This window comes from Phodopus roborovskii, unplaced genomic scaffold (assembly GCF_943737965.1).
Source record: "Phodopus roborovskii unplaced genomic scaffold, PHOROB, whole genome shotgun sequence".
Taxonomy (NCBI): domain Eukaryota; kingdom Metazoa; phylum Chordata; class Mammalia; order Rodentia; family Cricetidae; genus Phodopus; species Phodopus roborovskii.
Genome location: NW_026125052.1, coordinates 3,231,493 through 3,249,563, shown reverse-complemented (window position 1 = coordinate 3,249,563; position 18,071 = coordinate 3,231,493). Strand labels below are relative to the sequence as shown.

General features: G+C 40.1%; 1 protein-coding gene across 1 annotated transcript in view; it reads left to right on the top strand.

Moving 5' to 3' along the window:
• Vmp1 (vacuole membrane protein 1) overlaps positions 1-18,071 on the top strand; it is an 88,629-nt gene that overhangs the window by 64,474 nt on the left and 6,084 nt on the right. The window contains exons 9-10 of the mRNA XM_051187289.1: positions 325-441; positions 6,290-6,351. Of these exons, the coding sequence (XP_051043246.1) occupies positions 325-441; positions 6,290-6,351 (179 nt within the window). The remainder of the gene's footprint in view (positions 1-324; positions 442-6,289; positions 6,352-18,071) is intronic.

Sequence of the window (18,071 nt, the reverse complement as noted above, 5' to 3'; positions counted from 1 at the left end):
TATACCTTACTATAGAAAACAGACCAAATGGACAGAAGTCTACTAAAAGCAATTGAATTTCTGCAGATCCATGAGTTTATCCATTTCTCATGTGCTAACAACTGTGTAGGGGTGCAGCTTAGTTTGCTGTGGTCTTATAGAGTGACAGTCTGTGAGGAATATGAGACCCAGTTTAGGGACTAATGTTAGAATTCCTACCTAGTCTTCTGAACGTTGTCTTATAACCTTCATCTGTGTCACATAGTAAGTAACACATACCAGTAGGTTTTTGAATTAAAGTTTTCCTTGAATTCTGTATGAAATTTTTTTCCCCTCTCTTGATAGATTCCAAATCCCCTGTTTGACCTGGCTGGAATAACATGTGGGCACTTCCTCGTACCGTTCTGGACCTTCTTTGGTGCAACCCTGATTGGAAAAGCAATCATTAAAATGCATATCCAGGTAATTATAGGTGAATCCCTGCTTAATGACCTCAGTGAGCAAGGCACTTGCTGTTGCTTTGGTTTTTTTGTTCCTCCTCCTCTTTCTCCTTCTTCCTTCTTGCTTTATTTTTTGTTCCATAAAACTATCAAAACCTTATCAAATAAAGTTAGTGTTCTCATGTAAGAAAATGCATATCATTTTCATACAGTCAAAAACCCTGTAGTTTGCTTCCTGACCATCACATGAAAGATATCACCTTTCGTTGATTCTTATTTTCTTTCACATATTCTACATAGCACTTCCTCTCAGCACCAATATCCTTTACCGAAAACCTGGCAGATGTTAGTGCAGGAAAGAGAGGGGTAACTGAAGAGATGAGGAAATGCTGGCCATGTGGTTAGAGAAGTGAGACTCTGCTAGCCCCCAAAGCCACTCTTAGCATCATCTTTAAGATATACACAAGTTTAAAAAAAAAAAAAAAAAGGCTGAGCCTAAGTGAGAGAGATGATTCTGCCTTGGACTATGAAGTCTCCCATCTAAGGGCAATTCTCACTGATAAAAATTAACCTGGAAAGAATGGGTTTTTAATCGGTGTGGTTTGCAGCAAAAGAAAGTTCAGAACAGTAGAATCATTTAATAAAAAATCTATCCCCAGTGATTCTTCCTCACACCTCACTGGCTCTTGTTTCTAAAGGGGAGAGCAGGGGGCTGGAGAGATGGTTCAGAAATTAAGAGCACTGGCTGCTCTTCCAGAGGACCCTGGTTCATTTTATAGCACCCACATGACTTCTAATAACTATATAGAGCTCTAATCCCAGGGAATCTGACTTCTTTTGGCCCCTGTGGGCACTGTATGCACACGTTACACATACATACATGCAGGCAAAACACCTATAGACAAATAGATAAATCTTTTAAAAAGAGGGAGGGGTGCCAAGCATGTTGGTTCATGCCTTTAATCTCAGCATTCACTGTGAGTTCAAAGCCAGCCTGGTCTACTTAGCTAGTTCCAGTCCAGCCAGATGTACATAGAAAGACCCTATCTCAAAAAAGTGGTGAAGGGACGATGACAGGAACATGCCTTTGAAAAGTTTATTGAGTCTGTCTTCTGCTGTCAAAATGACCACTGAGGAGTCACCAATATCTTTTTCCTCCTTCAAGGAATTTAGTTCTTCCTGCCTGTATTAAATATTTAGTTCAGTGTCATGTGTGGTGGCAGATACCTTTAGTCCCATCACTAGGGAGGCAGTAGATCTCTGAATTTGAAGCCAGCTGGTCTACAGAGTGAGTTCCAGAATAGACAGTGATATAGGGGTTGTAAACCCTCCCAAAACAGTATTGAGTTCAGTGAACACAACTTTTTTTAATACTGCAGTGGTATTTATGTGCTTAAAATATAAACACTATATAAAAAAATTTTAAGAATAAAACCTTTATTGAATAATAATATTTTGTAATATTTCTTAAGATAGTTTTTCTTCCCTTTTTTTTATTTTTTGTGTGTGTGTGTGTGTGTGTGTTGTTTTTTCTAGGGAATTAAAAATGCTAACACAAAGCGAGGCGGTGATGATGTATGCCTTTAATCCCAGCACTAGGGAGACAGAGGCAGGTAAATTTCCATGAGTTCGAGACCAGCCTGGTCTACAAGAGCTAGTTCCAGGACAGCCTCCAAAACCACAGAGAAACCCTGTCTTGAAAAAACAAACAAGGGCTGGCAAGGTGGCGTAGAGGTTAAGAGCACCTGTTGGTCTTGCAGAGGATCTGAGTTCAATTCCCACCACCCACGAAGCAGCTTACAACTGCCTGTAACTCTAGCTCCAGGCAGTCCAATGCCCAAAGATACAAGACTACACACAGACATGCTTAATTAAATGTAAAATAAAAAAATCATAAAAGCAGAAAAAACAAACAAAACAAAAAAGAATGCTAACATAGCCTGGTCTATACAGTGAGTTCAGGATAGCTAGGACTATTTCACAGAGACACCCTGTCTCAAAAAACCAAAAAAAAAAAAAAAAAAAAAAAGGCTAACATAGCTTTTTTTTTGAGTTCTCAATACATATTATAACAGTTTGTTTCATAATCTGTTTTGTTTTATGTCTTTGAATGTTTTACCTTCATGTAATGTATGTATGCCTGGTGCACTAGGAGACCAGAGAGGATGCCCGGTGGATGCAGGGAACCAAACTATCTATCTTATTTTATTCTTCTTTAATAAAGTAACTTTCTGGCCAGGTGGTGGTGGTGCATGCCTTTAATCCCAGCACTAGGTAGACAGGCAGGTGGATCTCTGTGAGTTCAGACCAGCCTGGTCTATAAGAGCTAGTTTCAAGACAGCCTCCAAAGTCACAGAGAAACCCTGTCTCAAAAAACTAAATAAATAAATAAAGTAACTTTCTTTATATATCATAAATTTTATTACATGTTTCTTTTCTATTCTTTGAAAGTTTTGTGCAATGTATTTCTATCCTACTCACCCCCTCCCTACCACTTTCCATACTCACCCGACCTTATATATTTAAAAAAATTTTAATTCATCAAGTCCAATTTGTGCTGCCCATGTTCTCATGTGTGTGTGTGTGTGTGTGTGTGTGTGTGTGTGTGTGTGTGTGTGTGTGTGTGTGTGTGTATGGCCTTTCTGTGGAGTATGGTAGACCCACCAGGGGCCTCACCCCTAAAGAAAATTATTGTAAAATTTTAATGCTAAGCACCTTTCTATAGCTATACATGCATAGCTTAGCAGACCTTTCATTTCAGAAAAGGGGTCAAAATTGGTAGATTTTTTAAACATCCTAAGGTTTTCTTCGAAAATATACCAATTCATATTTTCTTTTAATGTACCTCATACTTTAAACTCGTCGGTGGAATTCTGGGATAAGGGAAGTGCTCTGAGTACAATTGTCATACTTAAAGTGGCTTGTAAGTAATTTATTTCTATAAGAATGCTTACAGCTGCCTGGCGTTTGTGGTATACGCCTTTAATCCCAGCACTCAGGAGGCAGAGGCAGGAGGATCTCTGTGAGTTGGAGACCAGCCTGGTCTACAAGAGCAAATTCCAGGACAGTCTCCAAAACTACACAGACAAACCCTGTCTGGAAAAACCAAACAAAAAAAAAAAAAGAATGCTGACAGCTGGATTTTAACCCAGATCATGCTGGGTATCCTGTCCAATGTTCTTTCTTTTGCCTTGTCTTAACAAAGTTATTGATGTGACTAAGGAAAGGGAATGGTTTACTGCCTGCTCTTTATCAGGACCAGTGCAGTTATGATGTAGTTTTGCAGGTTTCAAAGAGAACAGCTTATGTTCAGAGGGAAAAAGACTTGCCTTAAGACCTGAAATTCAAAACAAGCTCTGGAAGTTAAAGTTTGTTCTCACCTGCTATGTAGAAACAAAAGAAAGAAAATCCATTTGTGTTTCTGAAAGGCAAAAATCTGGGTTTCTTTACTGACTGTGGGATTTAGTATGCTCCGTTGTACATAGTAACATGCTTATAAAGGCATGTCACTTGATGTGCATCCAGATGTAGCTTAGGAGAACAAGCCTTTCTCATTCCTTGAGTAGGCAGTATTAATGAGTAATATAAACATTCCGGCCAGTTCCGAAGTCCAGGGAACACCCACACACACATTTTTCTATGCTCCACTCAACCTATCTTCAAGTTTGCTTTTCTTTCATCCTCTTTTCTCACAGCTTAACATTAGACACCTTTCCAATACGTTATTTTTATTAATGTCTGTCTGTCTGTCTTCCTTGAAAAAGTTCCCATAGGCACATCTACTATTTTAGGTCAGAATTTCCTGCTCACTAGGTAGATGCAACTTCTCTGCCTAGAGGGGATCCTTACAAACACTGTCTTGCTAGAAATGATGAAGAAAATTAACATGATTATCTGTCTTCATCTTACTTAGCATGACTTTTGTTTGGGGTTTTTGTTGTTGTTGTTTCTGGTTTGGGTTTTTTTTTTTGTTTTGTTTTTGTTTTTGTTTTGCCTGTATGCATCCCCATGAAAAGGAACATAAAAAACATATATGTGGATTGTGAGCCCCAAAAATATCTCTTCCTTGGATTACTGTGGGTTTTTGTTTTGTTTTGTTGGTTTTTTGAGATAGGGTTTTTCTGTGTAGTCTTGGCTCTCTTGGAACTCACTCTGTAGACCAGGCTGGCCTGTGACTCATAGTGATCGGCCTGCCTCTGCCTCCAGAATCTGGGATTAAAGGCATGCACAACCATGGCCTGGCTTTCACTGAGGTTTTCTAGTGCTGGTAATAGCCTCTACATGTAGTAGGCACACACTAGCAGTTTGATAGCTGGGTCGGTTTAAACTTTTAGCCATTAAGGGTTCTTTCAACTCATGGTGTCTTCTTAGTCCACTCTGGCACCATTAGTTGCCTCTCTTCACATCCTTTACCCCTCCTAGCCCTTTCCCTTGCCTCTTGTGTGCACATGAGTGGGAAAGCTGTTCAGTGCTCTGTGCCTTGTGTTTATTTGTTAGAATCTGCACTCAGACCTCCAGCCTTGAAGACTGAGACGTGTGTTCTTAAATGGCTGACACATTTTATGTCCTACCCAGCTCAGTGAATTTTTAAGCTGTTGCATATAAAAAGGAAATTTTGTTTTGTTTCTCAAGCAATGAAGTTGTGTAATTATTGGGCACTGGCTGATTTTGCATTGTTAGGCAATGATGGTAGGGAAAGCTTACAGTGTTGAAATCACTGAAAGTCACACCATTATTTCTGTTGATGAGTGAAAGTCGTAAGGCTCCAAGTAACCCGGTTTTAGTGTAGACCCCCCTCTCCTAGTGCTCTTCCCTCTAAATCTACTCTATAACCTTATTTGCGTTGCTTGCCTCACATTTATAGTGAGTAGATAAAAGAAAGCTGTTGTTTTTTATTTTATTCCCACCCTTCTCCTTCGGTTACGTTGGCTAATCATTTAACAAACAAAACAGAGCACTAAAGAGCTTGTCAGGAATTTGGAGAACCCCAGGGATTCAGCTTTATTCATATTTAGTTAGAGAATTATTGTGCATCCTTATAAGCTAAAGTTAAATAGAAACTGTTGAATCTCTAATCAGTCATACATTTCCTTCCCCTACTCTTCCATGTCATAGTGCCGGCTTCTTTTTCCTTTTTCTTTCTGTGCTTACCAGCTCTCTATCATTTGTGGAAAGTTGGGAAAGCTCTTCAAAATTTTGAAGAAGTGTTCTCAGCTTTTGTTATCCATAATAAGTATTTTATGCTGACATGTTGAATCAAGCTGAGAGTATTTGCTACCTTTTAGCCCTAACAGTATTTTGTTGTTGCTGTTCTAACATCATGTATCGATATCTTTAATTAATTTAATTCAATTAATAGAGTACTTCTCATATTCACCAAACTAAAAACTTGGAAAGTCTGATAGAGGCTCTTTAGCACTAAGCCTGGAAGGTTAGACTTGTTCAGGTTCTGGGAACTTTTATTTTGTTGCTGTAAAACTTTCCTAAACCAGTAGGCAGTCTTCCTAAAATCTGAAGTAGATTTAGGCCGGACTCCTATTGTTAGAGCAATCTAATCAGCATTGAGTCCATGGTGGGAACTATGTGGGAACCCGTGGCTTCTGTACAGGACTCTGATGCACAGAGCTGCTGCTTCTCCACCGTTTCCTCCAATCTCAGGTTTCATGACTCACATTTTCTCTGAGACAGTCCTGTGTCCTAGTAAAGACCACAGCTGTGCTCAAGGAAAAGCATCTTTAAAATACCAACTACCCTCTGAATTAAATGCTTTCTTATTTTAAAGTTCCCTTTAAAATTACTGTTAGACAATTATACTTTAGAATTTACAGGTAGTTCTTTTAAATGACTTTTAATCACTGTTTTCTTTACAGAAAATCTTCGTTATAATAACTTTCAGCAAGCACATCGTAGAACAGATGGTGGCTTTCATTGGGTGAGTAGTAATTCCTTTAAGACTAATATTAATATTGTGCTTTGGGTGGAGTAAATATCTGTGGAAGAGTAAATTAGGATAAAAAATTTTTTTTAAAACTGCTCTTCTTAAGAACAAAAAGTGTTTGCCCTATTGTTAGTTACTGAAAAGACATTCTTACCCAACTGAAGGCAAGAATCAATTTTTCCGCTTCTTTGGAAACTAAATATGTATCAGTCACATAATTCTTGATTTAAAAGAGCTTTGGTGTTAGAGTCTATGGCCTCTCTTTGTAGATAAGACATGCTTGTGTCATTACAATGTAATGGGGCTTTAGACAACTACACAGTCGAATGTTAAGTTAAATATAAATTTACATAAAATTTCAGTATTTCATTAAAGGGAGTGCAGTCATATGTTATAATATTCTCAAAAAGTTATCAAGTCAGAAGCTGTAACTCTACTAAAGAAAAATTAGGCCAATTAAAGGTCTAAACTATCCAATGCTTTTGTTTGGTACTTACATATTGCAGCTTTAACATACAATTCAGATGATAATGTTATAAAATCATAGGCTACAGGACAACAAATTATTAATACAATATTTTAACATAAAATTTGAACGATGTCAAAAAGTTGTTGACTATAGGTCTAAAACAATAAAGAAATACCATTTTGATTAATTTTCAACTGGAACAGTCAGGTGCTAGAAATGAGACCAAGAATTATTGGGTTTTTAACTTACTTCATTTGTTTTTATACACATTTTGCAAGAGGGAATTTTCATTTAGTAGTAGAGTGGTACCATGAAGGAAACAGGTTAAGTTGGAGTGTACTTTGCTTATTCATAATGTGAAATCTTCGTCTTAAAATTCACACAGCCAAATATTTGTGAAAACTTTTACTATTTAAAATGAATTGCTACTTGGTGGTAAGTTTCTGTTGGTTTATTATTCTTTAAACCATGTAATATATAGCATAGCTACTCTTATTATAAGGAAAAACACCTTCTTGAGATTATACTAAATAGAACCCAGTATTGGGGTTTTTTTGGGGGGTTGGTTTTTTTCTTTTTCTTTTCCTTTTTTTCAAGACAGGGTTTCTCTGTGTAGCTTTGGAACCTGTCCAGGAACTAGCTCTGTAGACCAGGCTGGCCTCGAACTCACAGAGTTCCACCTGCCTCTGCCTCCTGAATGCTGGGACTAAAGGCTTGTGCCGCCACCACCTGGCTAAGTATTGGTTTATTAATTCCTAAATGTATGATTATTAATGTGGAATATAACTTATACAAGAAATTGTAACCACTCTGGTTTTTGTGCTGTCTGAGTCTGAATAAACAAAATCCTTCATATGTCACCATATGTCACTTTCAAGGCAAAAGAAGGGGAGGCGGGCCTGCTGGCATGGGCCTGTCATCACAATACTAGGGGAGGCTAAGGCAGGAAGCAGAGTTTGAGGCCATCCTGAGTACATTTTTCATTGGGTAAGGGGAGCTGGATATTCTTGTCTCCTGTTTTTGAAATATGAGGAAAATATTTGCCCATTCTTGGAGATTATTCCACTTTCCTTGAGAAAATTCTAGAAGAGCAGACACATTGTTAGCTGTCATACATGCCTCCACATTGTAGAATGACAGTGTACGTGGCACCCACTTCTTTATGTCTCCTTTCCTCAGACTAAACATTTGTAGCAGTAATACTTTTAGCTACTTTACACCCTTACCACCGTCATGTTTCTCCAGCCTTTGGAGTCTCTAGAAGCTTGTGTTACAGAGCTGCCTGTCTCATCAACTCAGACTTTCTGTCCTACACCATACCTCTGTCAGTAAGCTTTTTAAAATTTTAATCTGGGCATGTACCAACAATATCCTCAATCCTTTGCTCTATTTTGCTTAACACTCTCTCTTGTTTTTCTTTTGTTCTCAAAATAAGAGCAAAACTCCTTAAGAAGGTGTATAGAGTTCTGAGTGTCTGTCTCCTGCTCAAACAGTGTCACAGATGCTTGCGTTTCCCACCATTCATCTTCGAGCCTGCTCTTCCCTTTGCCTGCCTTAGGACGCCTTAACTTTTGCCCTCTTGATATTTTAGGACAAACAATTCTGTGTTATGAGGGGCTATCCCATGTATTGTTAAGACAGCTAGCTACCAGTGTCCTTGTCCTTTACACATTTTATGCCCTTAGCAACACCCAGTCTAACAAGTCATTCCAGGGACTAAAGCAATTGCTCAGCAGAATACCATTTGGTTAGCCTGTTGAGCCCTCACTCGGGTCAGTCTCTGGAAGTAGAAGCAACAGCCTCATAGGCACAGGTTGCTCAGTTATAGAGTATAGGACTCAAATGTAGAACGTCCCAAGGTGTGCTCCCCAGCACCACAAAAAGTGTGTGTGTTTTCCACATTTGTGCCAGATGTTGTACAGAGGATAAACCCATCCATCATCTACAGTCAGAATGTCCATTAGACTTCAGCTTTTATCCTCAGAAAACTTCCTTTGATTTGGTCATATATTTCTGAGCTAGGGACCTCTCTGCACAGCAACATCTACTATATGTACTTACAGTTTTATTCTTATGTTTATGAATATATAATTTCTTGTCTTCTTCCACCCCTTCCCCCCCCCCTTTTTTTTTTCTGGAGTTCGTGTATAGCCCAGGCTGACCTCAAATGTTCTTATGCAGTTGAAACTGGCCTTAAACTTCTGATCCTTTTGTTTCCACCTCCCAGATGCTGGCATTAATTATAGACGTTCCCCACAAGGCTCAGTTTATATGGCTCTGAGGATCAGATCTGAGACTATATGTGCTGGGTGAGCACTCTACCAACTCAGCTACCTCCCTAACCCTGTACCATCTGTTTCCTACCAACCCACAGAGATCCATCTGTCTCTGCCACCCAAGTGATAGATGGGATGAAAGGCATGTGCCCCATGTCTAGCATCTATAAGCTTCCTAATACCAGAGAGCATGTGTTACTCTTCAGTGGCCTGAGCACCTGACCACTTGACTGACACATAGCAGATATTCAGGAACTGGACACATGCTATCCAGATAGAGAAGTCAGCAGGTCATTTGCAAAGCCCATATTCTTCCATTTGTTTCCTGAGATTTTGGAGTTTCTAAGGAGCTCTGCCATTTCTCTACAGTCTATAGCAGTTGGAGTGCCTTAAATATTTGAACACCCTAGTTAAAGCATAGTATATTCTGTTTTTTTCAAAGTCCCCAATTCCTTTCTTTAAACTGCACTCTCCTGGTCCCTCAAAGAATCCCAGTGAGGTGCTGACAGATGTCTCTGCCTAGAGCTCTTCTAGAGAACCCAAGTTTGGTTTCAGCACCCACATTGGTATCTCACAGCCACCTGCACCTCCAGCTCCAAGCGATCCCAGTTCTCCGGCCTCCAAGGGCAACTTCACTAGTGCATATAACATGCAGACACATAGACATACACATCACCAAAATTATACATAAATTGGGCAGTGGTGGTGCACGCCTTAAATCCCAGCACTCAAGAGGCAGGGCAGGTCATATATTTGAGTTCAAGGCCAGCCTGGGCTACAGAGTGAGTTCCAGGGCAGCCAAGACTACACAGAGAAAACCTGTCCTGAAAAAAAAAAATAACAAAATAACAATAATATTAATAAAAATAAAACAAACAACAATAAAAGATTCTTTTTCTCTAAAAGATAGAAAGTCTGGGAATGTAGTTTAAGTGTTTGCACAAAGCCCTGGATTTAGTCTCCAATACCACATGAAACAGGTGTGGTATCACATGCCTTATATCCCAGCACCAAGCAGGTACAGGCAGCAGGGGTGGAAATCAAGATCATCTTTGGTTACAGAGAGATTGAGGCCAGACTGGCTACAAGAAACTGTCTTTTTAAAAATCAATGATTTTCATTCTAATACACTCAAGAGTTACTAGCTTCATATTTTTATTGAATCAGATAGGTAGTCACAATTATTTTCAGACATGATAGTATTCCCTGATATCTTTGTCTTTTTCCCAGAACTAGCTGCAAGAATTATCTCAGCTTCTGGATAAGCTATTATATCATATAAGTATGGGGGAGGCTTGATGGCCCAGTGGTCAAGTAAACATTTTAAATATCTTTAAATAATGTAAGTTAATTAGATTTGGCTTCATTATCAAATGCTAAGATAGCTTTTTAGTATTTTGTCAATAATAAAATTATAATCATAATCTCTAATCAATCATGATAAGATTTGTTTTCCTAAATTTTGGAATAGGAAATTGTTTTTGTTTTGTCTTTGGGGCAGGGTCCCTACATAGCCCTAGGCATCCTCAAACTCAGCCTGCCTCTGCCTCTGCCTCTGCTAGGATTAAAAGCCTGTACTGCCATGCCTGGCTGGAATAGAAAAAATTTCTAAATAAGTGTTCAAAGCCGGGCATTGGTGGCGCACACCTTTAGTCCAAGCGCTCAGAAGGCAGAGGCAGGTAGATCTCTGTGAGTTTGAGGCCAGCCTGGTCTATAGAGCTAGTTCCAGAACAGCCAGGACTGTTACATAGAGAAACCTTGTCTCAAAAAAACAACAAAAGAATAGCAGGGAGCTAGAGAGGAGGCTCAATGGTTAAGAACATTGGCTGCTCCAAGTTGGGTTTCTAGCATACTGCCTGAATGGCTTACAACCACCTATAGCTCCAGCTCCAGGGAGTCTGACACTCTCTTCTACCTCCACTGATGCCCAAACACATGTGGAATTTACTCACAAAGACATACACACATAATAAAAAATAGGGCTGACTATAATAAAGTAATTTCAGCCTGGAGTAGTGATGTACTGAAAAACCCGCAGAGCGTGGACCTTCACGCTCCCACTCAGAAAAGGCGGCCCTCCCAAATCACTCACGAGAAGCTGTCTTGATGTAAAAGCATGAGGTCTTTTATATTCCAAGTGCAATGGGGTCCACAGTCATAAGCCATGCAAGGGCAGAGGACTAAGGACCATGAGGGCAGAAGTAAGATAGCTTTTATAGGATTACAACAAAGCCCGCACATTTTAAACCAATCACCTCATAGCATCCAGAGCCCACGTGGTGCAGACCAATCAATTTAAACCATCCAAGCCCAGGCTTTATAGACCAATCTGTTTCCTATAGCCTGGGAGGTTTGCATCCCCACGGGTTCCTTGGTGGGGTGACAAAGCTCACCTACTCACAGGTCCTGTCCTAAATAGCAAAGAATGTGACCTTTTGCCTAGTTTACTGGCTGAGGGCAGGGTCTGGAATTTAAGGTTTAAACTTTTAGCTTCCTGGGGTCATTGGAGAGTTAGGCTGTATTTCTTCATCCTTTCAGTACTACTTTAATCCCAGTGATCAGGAAACAGTCATGGGTGGATCTCTATGAGCTCAAGGCCAACCTGGTACATTGTGAATTCCAGGCCAGCCATGATGCATAGTTGAGAGCTGAGAGAGAGAGAGAAGGGGGGGAGGAAGGAGAGGAGAGAAAGAAATGTTCAAGATCATTCTCAGCTATATAGCTAATACCAGACAAATCTGAGCATGAACCCATGCCTTCATTCTTGGTTTAGTGGTACACACTCTTTTTTTTTTTTTTTTTTTGAGACAGGGTTTCTCTGTAGACCGGGCTAACTTCCAACTCAGAGATCCACCTGCCTCTCTCTCCCAAGTACTGGAATTAAAGGCATGCACTACCACCGCCTAGCTGGACTGCTATTCTTAATATTAATATAAGTATGGAGTAGCCTAGCTAAGTATGATACCCTAATTTAAATAGTGTCTATTTTCCCATTGTAATTAACAGATTTATTTCTAGGATAATTCTAGAAAGTAGTTGCAGGGATCACTAGGCTTAAGGGGAAGAGCCCTTATTATCTACTTCTAAATCATACAGGTAAATAACCAGATGTACTGGATCACTTACATATTCTTAGAGATTAGGATATAGATAACACCTTTCTAATTTAAGATTTGTTTATCAAGTAGCTAGAGACACGATTCTATTGTTTTTAAAGATGTCCTTGTGGGGAGCAGAAAGGGGATGGAATGGGATGGGGGTGGGGAGGGGAACAGGGGAGAAGGGGAGAGTGAGGAAACTTGGGATTGGCATGTAAAACAAGCTTGTTTCAAGTTTAAATAAAAAATTATCATAAAAAAATAAAAATAAAGATGTCCTTGTATGTTGTTTCACACTCTTTGAAGTAAGTCAGAGCAAAGAGTCAAAGCACCAGGAAACTTGAGAGCTTGAAAGGCATTATTATATTTCTTGTGGCCTGATTAATGTTATGATGACATAAAACTGATTTTTATTTAATTGTAGACTTTCTCCATTGTGAGACCTGAACCTATTTCTTAAAGTGCAGAACCAAATGTTAAAAATTGTAATTAGAAAATGACATGTTCCAGAATTCTCACCAAGTAGAGGCTAAGAATTCCCAGAAAATAACATTAAGCCTGTGACTCGCAACAAGCCATATGCAGAACATTGGCTTGCTGTCAGCTTGCCAGAGTCTTATTGGAAGACAAAGTCCCCAGTTTTACCACACGAGAGAAGTTTCCATAACTCAGTCATTGAACTCGAGGACTGGGGGATGGGGTTGGCTGGAACAGGGACTTTTTACCAGATACAGAATGTTCCATGCTCCTCTCTGCTGTCTCCTATTTTTGAGTTAACTTGGTGTTTGACCTCAGAGTCAGGCTTGCCTGTGGCAAGAGAGATCACTTGAACCAGTTAGTAATTAAGTGCTGAAATAGGAATGTTGTTTCTTGCCACCCCCCCCCCCCAAGGAAAGTAGTTAGAATAAGCTATGTCAGTCTAGACCATGGGAGGAAAACTCAACCCTATCTTTTTGTTGTTTGTGTTTGGGTTTGTTGTTGTAGTTTAATGTCTTGTTGTTGAGAAAGGGCCTCACTGTGTGGCCTGGTCTGGCCTGGAATTTAAATTCTGCCTAGGATTAAAAGCAAGGGCCACCTTGCCCGGCTATCTTTTCAATATAAAATAGAAATTAGTTCATGTCTCTGATTCTCTTTGACATTGATAATTGTAAAATAATTTTTCTTAAAAGGTTATAAAGTCTGAACCGTGGGCATCCATGTCTGTGAACTTAGGCCCAGCTTGGGGGACCCAGTTCTATACACTGCTTTTAAAGTGGCCTCCCTATGCAGGTGACGAGAGCAACCTTTCTCTTGTCTACGGTGGGTTATAGAAACCCTTCAGCATTTCTGTCATAAATGCGGGGTGCAGCATAGTTAGACTATTAATGAGAAACACTTCAGTGGAATAGTAAAGCTAAAATCCAGTTATGTTAGATGATGTAGAGTTTACAGAGATAAGGAAAAGGCAATCTAAAGGCATTCCTGACACATTTCAATTACCCTATAAATATTTCTTAGATACATAAAGATATTCTTTCATTAGCAGGAGTAACTACTATGTGGTTTTTGATGAGGGAAATACTAACAATAAAGAAAGAAAGAAAGAAAACTAAAGAGAAAATTCAAATTACAGGGCTAGAGAGATGGCTCAGCGATTAAGAGCACTTGCTGCTTTTCCAGTGAACCCAGGTTCTGCTCCCAGCACCCATGCTGGACAAGGCACAGCTGCCTGTAACTACCTTCATGGGATCCAGTGCCCTTTTCTGGCCCTCTTAGGCACACACACACACACACACACACACACATACATTTTAAAAAACAAAACACACTCACACTTTAAGGAAAAAGAAAATAGAAATTACAACTGAGGATGGTGATGTACACCTGAGGGAGAGTGGAAGAAATTAAAAGCATCTGGGGAAAAAAAGAAACAGTAAAAGTATAAAAGCTAGCTAGGCATGGTGCTTTAATCCCAACAGTCTAGAGGCAGAGGCAGATAGATCTCTGTGAGTTTGAGGCCAGTGTGATCTCCATAACAAGTTCCAGGACAGCCAGAGCAACATAAAGGGAAAATATCAATGGAAATAGATCAGGATTCTTGCCTGGTAGTTCACCCCTGTAATCTCAGCATTTAGGAAGCTGACGCAGGAGGATTACCATGATTTCCAGGTCAGCCGCTACAGAATATTATTGTCTCCAATAAACAGGACCTGATGCATTGATTAGCCTCTGTTCTTTGAAAACTGGGATGAAGGTGTATTTCCCAGGTGTGCTGGGGCAGCCCTGGAGGAGTGTTCTGTCCTCCTTCTTGAAAATTGGAAGTTTGCAGTGGAGGGCCAGTCTCATTCAGCTGTTTGAATAGAGCCAGAGGGTTGTCTTTACCCCATTTCAGCAGCCCAATCCCTAAGCTCCTACTTCATTCATCAACAGAAGTCTGCTTTTGTCCTCCATGCCCTGCTCTGCATTCTGAGCAAAAGTGTTCTTCAGTGGGAACACATCTCAGAGAGGAGCAACTAAGTATACGGAGGTCTCAGTGACATTTGGACTCCACAGGAAACAATCCCAAATGTTCAAAAGCAAGGGCAGTTATAAACTCAGCTAGAAACTCACTGAGGCGGTATCGACCACATGCCTAAAGTTTCTGGGTGAAGCCAGAAACTTCCACCAAGCCTGAAAGAAAGCAGTGGTACCACCACAGGGCTACACAGTGAGCTAAATTGAATACAAGGAATTTTAATTATTTCAAAGGGGCACAAATGCAAATGAAATTTAAGTTGTTTTAATCCCAAGCCCTGAGGTTGAATCACAGTGAATTTTAGAAGGTGCCAGAGACTATGAGTCCTAACAAGCCCATATAAGAAGCCCTAGATTTTTCCCTGTAGTATGTAATTCTCACTCCGTGTTTATTTTATGTTGGAGTACTCTTCCAAAACCCTAGTCTATAAAAAAACCACAGTTCAGTTCCAAAAGGAAATAAAATATACAAGTCACCAATGTCCCCTTATAATATCAACTTCATAGATATATTCTGTGTTCAATTAAAGGTTAACAATAATAATACTCTCATTCCAGGTACCCAGAATTACTAGATCTTATTTTTACTAGGTTAAAAATGCTGATTTTTCTCTGGGCAGTAGTGTCACACACCTTTAATCCCAGCATTTAGGAGGCAGATCTCTGTGAGTGCAAGATCAGCCTGGTCTTAGAGTTCCCAGACAGCCAAGGCTACACAGAGAAACCATGTCTCAAAAAATAAACAGTGCCAGTTTGCAGTCAGTGCCCGTCCACTCTCTTACTCCTGCGCTATTAGGTAACAATTAGGTCTTCTGATTTTCCCTTTAATCCCTAAGGACGGGACAGCTGTAAATATTAATGTAGGCCTAGGAGATGGCCTTTGGCTTCTTCAAAAAGCTTCTTGATAAATTCCCCCACCCTTTCTAAGGGGTCCATCTTCTGAGGAGGGTGTCGGGTAATCTGTCATTATTGAATCAGGCCAGGAGTCTGAGGTAGTTTCTGAGTCACTATGAATAGAGCTCTAGTATTGGTTGGTCCCCAGGGAAACTGGTGGTTAAATACTGTGAGAAACTTTATCAGACAGGAAATGACAACTCATTAAAATACTAACCGTTAAGCCTGTTTAGATCACTCACTGGGGGGGGGGGTTAACCCTACTACAGCACTTGCCTAGAGTGTACATATTTCTAAAAACAGAACTATTTGCAAGTCTCTTACCAAGAAAGAGACTTATCTCCTCTTTGTATAGAAGATAGACCTGCATATGATGGAAGTAGACTGGGACAGGGCTTCTATTTTATATCCAAAGTACATCCCACTGTTCCTTTAAATGTCCAGTTGACTCTCAAGAGAAGATTCTAAATAAGAATGTTAGTGTGTGTTTGTGATCCCCGCACTCTGCAGACTGGGTCCTCCATACAGAGACCCTGCCTACCACCCGTCACCCCTCAAAAGAAAAGGGCAATTGCTCTCTACTTGGGGTTCTATTCCTATGCTTCTGGACTGCATCCCAACTGTATCTTAAATGATAGAATTCTCTAGAAAAGTCCAGTGCATGCCCATAACCCCAGCATTTGAGAGGCCCAGGCAGGACAATGTGAGTTCAAGGCCCACCTGGACTGCATTTTGAGACCTTGTCTCAAAAACAAACAAAAAATGCAAGAAAGAATTCTCTGAAGCCAGAGGATAAATTTCATTTACTAATGAAATTTACTAATTGAATCCAGAAAATTCTTAAGACAAAAGTTTTCTCTCCAATCACAGATTTTATTAAGCACAGGTTAGGCTGCCCAGATTTCTAAAAGACTCCATAGCTATCCATTAGAATGATGATAATGTTGGACTTAATGGTGCAAGTCTGTACTCCCAGCACTCTGAAGGCAGGGCCAGACATGTATATCTCTGTGAGTTCTTGCAGGACAGCCAAGACTCTGTAGAGGAGAGAAGCAGGGGGATTGATTTTGTAGAAATGGCTTACTATCCTCCTGGGCATTTAATTAATCTGCTATCTAAGCCTTCAGATGGATTTTAGAAGGCAGATGTGGCACGTTCTTTTACTCCTAGCACTTGTGAAGTATAAGCAGGAGGATCAGAAGTTCAAGCTCATTCTTAGCTGTGTAGTAAGTTCCAGGCCAGCCTGGGCTCCATGAAACCATGTCTCAAACAAATAAAACAGTGCCAACAAGATGGCTCAGAGTGTAAGAGCACCTGCTGCCAATCGTGACAGCCCAAGTTCTGTTCCTGAGACCCATTTGGATTTTCCAGTGGCTCCATGTTCATATCAGGATGCTTACTGTCTCGTAATCAACAGAGGATGCTAAATTATGTAGCCTCAGAGTGCTGCACAGAGAGTTAAAAGATGAAAACACAGCCAGGTGGTGGTGCACTCGGGAGGCAGAGGCAGGCATATCTCTGTTAGTTCGAGGCCAGCCTGCTCTACAAAGCTACACAGAGAAACCCTGTCTCAAAAAATTTAAAAAAATAAAAAAATAAAAACACCTTTATATCCATAATTCCCTTATGTCAGACCCATGTCAGTGTACATGTTCCTGGGGGAAGTGGTTAAGAAATCAGCAAAGCAAAGCTTGGGTTAAATTTAAATTATAGTTTGTTCATGCCCCTGCAGTAGTCAGAGGAGTTTCTACTGATTAATAAACAAAACAGTACATTTGTGTTGGTTTGGTTTTTTGTTTTCTTGGTGGGCACTGAGTTGAGACAGACAGGGGTCTCTGTAGCTCTAGCTGACCTGGAGCATACTATGCAGAGTAGGCTGAGATTAAAGGTATATGCCACCATGCCCAGCTTTGTTGTTTGAATTTGGGGTGTGTGTGTGTGTGTGTGTGTGTGTGTGTGTGTGTAAGACAATTTCTAGAAGTCAGTTTTCTTTCATGGGTTGTTAGGCTTGTGGAGAAGTACCTTACCCACTGAGTATCTTTTTGGCCTTAATTGTCTTTTAGAGAAGGTTTCACTGTATATGCCAGCCTGATTTAGAACTTGCTATACTCCTGCCTCAGTTTTCCCATTTTTAGCAAAACAGTGTATTTTTTTCAGCTAATGTTTCTGGTAAGTACAGTGCCCCAGTGTTGTAACAATCCATTAGCAAAAACACATCTGGCCAGGGAAGTCCAAACAGAATCATGGTGAGTATAAGGAAAAGTTCAATATTGCATAGCAAAATCTAGTTTGGTTCTTATCTCCATGAGGGAGAAGTACCTGAAAGTTAATTAGATGTGAGACGACACAGTTTGAAAAAATTCCTGTGAGAAGTAGGAATAATAATAATAACTGATGGATTCTAGTGTACTTGGAACAGATAAAGGAACAAAGGGAAATATGTGCCTTGTGGACTAATCTCCACCAACTCTGGGGCTTCCTCAG